This window comes from Phoenix dactylifera, chromosome 16 (assembly GCF_009389715.1).
Source record: "Phoenix dactylifera cultivar Barhee BC4 chromosome 16, palm_55x_up_171113_PBpolish2nd_filt_p, whole genome shotgun sequence".
Classification (NCBI taxonomy): domain Eukaryota; kingdom Viridiplantae; phylum Streptophyta; class Magnoliopsida; order Arecales; family Arecaceae; genus Phoenix; species Phoenix dactylifera.
The window spans coordinates 10,638,278-10,645,821 of record NC_052407.1 but is presented as its reverse complement, the minus strand read 5'-3'; the positions used below and the strand labels follow the sequence as shown (position 1 = coordinate 10,645,821).

At 43.0% G+C, this 7,544-nt stretch overlaps 1 protein-coding gene across 1 annotated transcript; it reads left to right on the top strand.

Annotated features, from left to right (window-relative positions):
- The first annotated feature begins 3,352 nt into the window (after positions 1–3,352).
- LOC113463539 (protein argonaute 2-like) lies at positions 3,353–7,121 on the top strand. The gene is made up of 3 exons (XM_026809319.2): positions 3,353–3,670; positions 3,769–4,909; positions 5,339–7,121. Exons 1-3 carry the CDS (start codon positions 3,364–3,366, stop codon positions 6,801–6,803), a joined length of 2,913 nt encoding a protein of 970 aa, XP_026665120.2. The 5' UTR covers positions 3,353–3,363; the 3' UTR covers positions 6,804–7,121.
- The last annotated feature ends 423 nt before the right edge of the window (positions 7,122–7,544 follow it).

The window sequence follows — 7,544 nt, the reverse complement described above, 5'->3', positions numbered from 1 at the left end:
GATTGATCTGGACATTATCATTTTTTAGATAGTGTCATTTAAAATTGTTCTGAGTTCTGACCAAGTTTTGATTGGTGTCATATGCAACCCTCCCAGACTTTTAACCCTCTGTACCGGGAGGTTGTCTCTGGTCCATGCTTTATATAAGTGGGTTGTCTGTACATGAATGCTAGGGCATGGCATGTGCATTGCACAAAACTAGTGCAAGCTTCAAGCTGCTTAAGTTGAGGGATTGCCATAAGTTCTGCATTGTGATCTTTTCATCGGGCACAACTATAGTGTATTTTGTCATAAGATTTGAGCTAGGTGGTGTTTGGTTGGTACTGTTACAGTTTTATTCGACTCGATCCGTCCATCTTGTTTCCTATCTAACTTTTCTGCCTCATATTGCCTCGAGGCGAGCACAGGTCAGGTATGGGTAATGACTTACCTGATCTATATCCAATCTGTTGCCATCTCTAAGTCAGGCTTTAAGGCAACCACTGTTGAATGCCTCAGAAACTCTAGCAACCTTGCTCTCTCTCCTCTCCTAAAGTGATGAGTCAATATGTCACTTGGCTCTGCCTCCTTTAGAAAAAGGATTTGATGCTATAAAGGCCATAGGTTGCCATGGATCAAAGGAAAGGACCAAGTATTAAAAAATTCTGCACTATGAGAACAAGAATTTAGTGTAAGACTCCAAGAATGATAAATTGACAAGATGATATATTCGATTTGTTGTTTGGTTGTGGAATAGGCATTGAAAGGGATATCTCTTGCATTTTTTGAAGAGATAGGCTTATTCTACAGGATATTGGTGTTTTGATGTATGGTTGAGGAATAAGTGCAGGGGATAGGCAGAGAGAATGAGCTGATTTAATGTGCATGGAATTTTGTGATAGTTTAAATTTACATATAAACCAAATTATCCTTTCACGCTTTTATTTCACAGTATAAGTTTATCCCACCATTTTGGTGGAACATATTTGTACCGCTAAGAGCAAATATTTATCTGACTATGTTTTAAAAAAAAATCTAACTGTTAGTATAGTTAGTTCTCACCATATGGATTGTTGCATATGGTACAAATATGGAATTTGAAATATCGAACTTGCTCTAAATCCCATCCAAAAAGGCTTGCTAGAAGGTATTTTATGGATTCCTTAGTCCTGTTTAATTATCCAAAATCTCTCCAATGAATAATCAATGCGGGACTAAACACATGCCCGCATATATCCTCATATAAAGTTTGAGACTTAAGTTTGATTCCTGCACACATAACATTATTAAGTGGGGCTTCCACCCCCACCTACTTTTCTAAAAACAAATCTGTGTTTTCTATTTGAGTGTGCTCGTTGCCATCAAACCAACCAAACTCATCTCCTCCACCATAACAAGCTAATCCCCAATTGCTCAGGATTATGCAAAGGAAGAGCATACCAAGGGTTTCAGAGTGTCCACTTAGTACAAGTTGCCAACTGCCGAATGGAAAACAGATGATCCAGGAAGCATGAAGGAGCAAATACAAAGAAATGGACAAAGTGCCTTTTGGTTTGAAACTCGCCAACTACAAGTAAGGTGATGGTGCATGACGTTTAGTAGTTTGTGGCATGGAAAGGTTTGCAAAGATTGCAACCATTGGACAAACACAACACCTGAAAGTCCAGAAAATAGCATCCTTCCAACAAGGTGGTGGCTGATGATGGAGCACCAAGATAAGGGGTTTCAAAGGTTCTGACGAGATTGGGCAAGCCACCCAGTCCTCTTCAACCTTTCTTTCTTTCTATTTTTTATTTTTTTTGGGAAGATAACCTTTTCCTTTGATTGGTCCTTGGCATAATGGGCAAGTTCTTTCTCCATCACAAAGTCTCAAAATTGTACACTAAGTCTAGTTTCTTATCAGAAGTCACATAGGGACGCAATGACTTGTGAAGTTGTTCTGGAAAGCACATCCAAAAACTTATCTGTCCATCCTTGAAGATGAACTTTACTTTGGTCAGAAGTGTCAGCCAGTAAAAGATGGCAATATGGTTACTGCATGAGTACAATACTGCATTATTACTTCGAAAAATGTTAAAATGGCAAACAACTCTCAAAAGAATTGTTTCGAAGAATCATGGTTATCGCCTGAGTTTAAATGCAAAGGCCTTCGTGCCCGCGTGCTTTCGAGATGGTAACCCTAATTCCCCGGATGACTTTTAAGAGTTGTTTGCTACTTTAGGTGTGCTCTTCTTGCTTTGTCAATGCCAGTAGGATCTTTTTTCTCTTTCAATTCTTTCAAAACATGTTCAAGTTCGATATTTCTCAAATAGCAAAGGTCTTGCTTGAACTGTTCTACAAATGGTAATTGCTTCAGGAACACCTTTGGTAGATTTATTATCTTTCATTTTGACCTTAGAAGGACTTCAAGCCATAATGCACCATTGAAAAAGGTTTGTGAATAGTTAATCCATGTTCCCTTGTGATGCCTTCCTACTGGCCCTTGTGAGGTGGAAAGTCATTTTCCGTGTGGGGAAGTGATGCAACATCAAGGCAGCTAATTTTGTGCAGGTGACGACACGATCATCGACGGACCAACCATTGACATAAGATTGTGCATTCCATCTGGAACTCAGCCATCCTTAATTTCACTGCAGAATCATCAAAATTGAACAACCAAGAAGGAATCTCCATCAACATCATTTCATCAATATATTTTTATAACTTGAAAGACCCACTATAGGTATTATAACCAAACTACGAGCAATATTAGAACAGACTGGATTCATTATTGACGTCAAGTTGATCGGCTAAAAACAACGAATTGAACGCTAGAACCAAGAAGAACCATTTAAGTATAAAGGCCTAAGCAGAGAAAACAAAGTTTGTCTCAGGATTCTTAGGCATCAGGATGCTTTCCTATACATGAATATACCCAATTTTTGGAACCATTATCAGAGGATACCTTTCAAGCATAACATCCGATTATTTCCATAGACATCATGCAGGAATACCATAGGAACTCTTGTGAAATTCCACCTATCTGACTGCATAAAAGATCAAAAAAATAACTCCAGCCCTGTCGATTAGGCCGAGCTCTATTGCACTGTAATCGGAGGAGTGGACAATGACACATTTCTATGACTCTTTTGAATCTTCAAGGAGATATGGTTAAATTTTATAGGAAGGAGGCCATCAATTGGTCTACTTTCCCCCTTCCTGTCCTTAATAATTCTCTTATTTCTGCTTCTGTTCTTTCCCTTCCTATCATTGTCAGCATCTTGTTCTGAAAGGAAAGGGTGGTTCTGTCATTTAACACCCTTTGGACTCCCCGCCTGCACTTTGTATGAATATATATATATATATATATATTAAGAGCCTCCTCTCTGGTGCCTTGTGGTGCTGATGGATGTCCAAGCCAAGGGAAGAAAAGGAGGTGGAAAGGGAAAAGAAAGAGGAGCTGGAAAACATGGCTGTTCTCAAAGTGATGGCTCCAAGCAAATGCATGCACCAAAAAGCAGTGGCCATGGACCTTCAGAGATCACTTTTCAGCAATTAGGCAGGAAAACAAACTACGGTGGTGATGGCATACCCTCTGAGGAGGCGAACCAAGGCCAAGGCAATGCAGTTCCTCCTACTGATGGACATGGCGATGCACCGCCACCGCGAGCTCCATCTCCAATGCTGAATGCACCAAAATTACCAGATACTGGTGAGTGTCAAAGAAATTTCATTCATCTAATTATTTATTACGATCATGTTGAGGCATCAAGTTTCTAATTTTCTGACATCAAGTTTTTCAACACGCAGAGTCTTCAGCATTAGGCCTGAAAAATCCATTGGAGGAACCACCTTTACCAGAGGAGGAAAGAAGGGTGCCGATGCGAAGGCCAGACTCCGGTGGATCATCGGGCATTTGCTCCATCAAACTCCTTGCCAATTTTTTCCTTATTAAGTACAATGAGGAAGGAGTCATCTTGCACTATCACATGGATATCCAGAGTGAAAAGCCAACCGGCACTTATGAAACTGTGCAGATCTCAAAGTCATGCTTGCTGACCATCAAGAACAAGCTATTCAAGACCGAACCAGAGAAATTTCCGCCGTCAATGATAGCCTACGACGGCGAGAGGAATCTCTACAGTGCAGTTCAACTGCCGGCAGGGAAATTCAGAGTGGAGGTACATCGCCGAACATACTACGTTGTCATAGAATTCAACAAGCAACTAGAACTCGGCCACCTTCGTGACCAGCCTCTCCAAAGAGAGGTCTTGCAGGGCTTAAATGTGATTGCTCGAGAGGCCTCGATATCACATAGGATCACCTGCGGCAGAAGCTTATACTCCAAGACCATCAATCATGCCTTCGACCTTGGCAGAGGTATCACAGCTCTAGAGGGCTCGAAGCAAACACTCAAGTGCACCGAGCAGGGCCTGATGCTCCGTCTGGAGCACTCCCTCATGCCCTTCCTCAAGCCTGCACCGGTGCTCCAATTTCTTGAGGAGAACCTGGGGATCTCATTTGATGAAGGCATGCAGCTAAACAAGCTTCAGAAGCTGGCAGTGGAGAGCGCGCTGAGGGGATTGCAGGTTACGGTGCTTCATCGGAGGGAGAAGCAAAAGTTCACGGTCTTCGGATTGACGGGTTCGACTGCGAAAAACATTGCATTCAAGGATGACCGTTCTGGAAAGAAGGTGAGACTTGTGGAATACTACAGGGTTAAGCACAAGGTTGAGATTAGATTTCAGGGTCTTCCTTGCCTGGATCTGAGCAAAAACCAGATGAACTATGTGCCCATGGAGTTTTGTGAATTAGCTGAAGGGCAGATGTATCAGAAGGATGGCTTGCTGAGAGAGGAAGAGAGGAAATTGATGCATATGGCTTTAGCTCCTCCAAACAAAAGGAAAGAAATGATCCTTAGAATGATTGCTGCAGCAGATGGACCTTGCAGGTATTGTCCCAAACCATCTTTTTCGCAGTCTTCTTTACATACCTGTTTGGAGACCTCTGAGAACAGATGCTAACTACCACATGGAATCCCCTGTAAACTTCCATAGCTTAGCTTCATAAATAAGAGAATTCTTCTATGAAATAATCTGCAAACTTCGAACAATTTGAAGAATTATTTATGTCAAAGCCATGCCGTCTCAGTACTAAGCCCCGTATCGGTGCCACCCTGTCACTGTATCGGTACGCTTGGTACGGACCAGTTCAGCATATCGATCATGTACCGATACCGAGTCGGTATATTATGGTATGCTCCGTACTGCCTCGCTTGGTGCCGTATGGCGTGCCATGCATACGATGATGCAGGAACCATCAGAACTAGCAGCACTTGCATATCTTCCTCTAATCTCACCACTCTTTTACTTCATGACAGTGGAGAGCTTGCAAAGAACTTTGATATATTAGTCACCAAAGATATGACGCAGGTGAGAGGTCGAGTTCTCCGGCATCCTGATCTAAGACTCGGAAACTCCAAAGGCCAAAGCTGCAAATTTAAAATTCAGAAGGAAGACTGCCAATGGAATCTGCTCAAGAACAAGCTACTGAAAGGCCAGAAGCTGGATCATTGGGCGATTATCGACTTCAGTGCAAACCCATCCCACCGGAAGCAACAGAGACTCAACACTGGTGCATTCATCCATGACCTAGTCAGGCGGTGTCGCGATCTAGGAATCCAAATCCAAGAGAGACCGCTCTTCGTGCAAAATTCCAGCATGGCTGTGCTCTCCAACTACAAGTGTCTCTTTGAAGAGCTATCCAGAGCAAAACAGTCGCCTGAGGGCTACCAAGTCCAGCTTCTCATCTGTACCATGGCAGACCGCCACACTGGATACGGAAGCCTCAAGCTCATATGCGAGACAGAGCTTGGGATCATGACACAATGCTGCCTGACCTTCCATGTCAACAACAACCAAAAGAAGGGCCGATATCTCGCCAACCTCGCACTTAAGATCAATGCCAAGCTTGGTGGAACCAGTGTCGAGCTCTTCGATGTTCTCCCTCGCATGAAAAACTGCCCATTCATGTTCATTGGTGCAGATGTGAACCACCCGGCGGGCTCGAACACCAACAGCCCATCGATCGCAGCAGTTGTTGCTACGCTCGATTGCTCGCAAGCAAGCAGATACGCCGCAAGCGTCCGTGCACAGCCGCACCGCGTCGAGAGGATCGTCCACTTGGGCGATATGTGCAAGGAGCTCGTCGAGATGTACTCTCGATCTAATGGAGTGAAACCAGAGAAGATTATATATTTCCGAGATGGTGTCAGCGATGGCCAATTCGACATGGTCCTCAATGAGGAGCTCCAACATCTCAAAGCAGCAATTGAATCAGACCATTACTCACCAACCATCACAGTTGTGGTCGCTCAGAAGCGCCACCACACGCGTTTGTTTCCAAGAGATGATGAAAAGCCATGGAACACCAGCACTGGAAATGTTCCTCCAGGAACCGTAGTGGACACAGGCATTGTTGATCAATCTACTTTCAATTTCTACCTATGCAGCCATTACGGGAGACTTGGGACGAGCAAGCCAACACACTACTATGTGCTGCATGACGATAATGGCTTCACATCTGATGAGCTTCAGAGACTTATCTACAATCTCTGCTTCACCTTTGCTCGGTGCACCAGGCCAGTTTCCCTGGTCACACCAGTCTACTACGCAGACCTCATGGCATATCGAGGGCGGCTCTACTACGAAGGGATGGCAAATCTCAGATCACCTGCATCAACAACATCATCTACTTCATCATCCTCATCAACACCAGCTTCTTTTGACCATGTCATCCTCCCTAAGCTGCACAGAAATGTACAAGACAAGATGGTCTTCTTGTAACGCATTAAATACGGCTTGAGTTGCCGAACATCATGAAAATGAATGATTTAGATGCTCCTGTTGAGGAGTGTTACTTGCATGTACTGTCATGTTACTTCAGGGGAATGTGATACAGTGCTATGGGAGCACTCTTGGAGATGAGGCTTGCAGCTGGTCTTTTTTATGTCTACTTAATCCAAGCAGATTTAAATTATAGATTCGCACGCTACTCTTATTTTTTGTAGTTATAACGGGTGCAAGACAAAGGTTGCAAGTCCCAGAATGAAGAGTTGTATTTTTTGTTTTCATGTTTTATTATGGAGGGAGGGTTTATTTAAATTTTGAAAGGTCTTCACCTCCTTATGCTGTCCCATAATTTCACCTCCTTATTTCACCCTGTGTTAGGTATAGGCAAGGTGATCTCTTTCTGGCACTCATAAGCTTATATTGGAGATGAATAAATTCATGTGGTTATGGCAAAAAAGTTCCCCCACAAAAAAATAGTGACAATACCGAAAAGGATCAAAACTCAAGGTCTGCCTCTCACTGAAATGGCACCATTTGTTTTATTCATGATATACCATACTATACGGTACCAAACCATATCGGTTCTGTACCAGTACCGGTGGCATACCAATTCTCGGTATACTAAAAAAAAAAATTTCATACCATACTGTACCGATACTTTGCTAGTGTAGCGCACGGATACAGGATCCGGTATCGATACAGTGAATCTTGATTTTATCATGGTCAGCACCATTG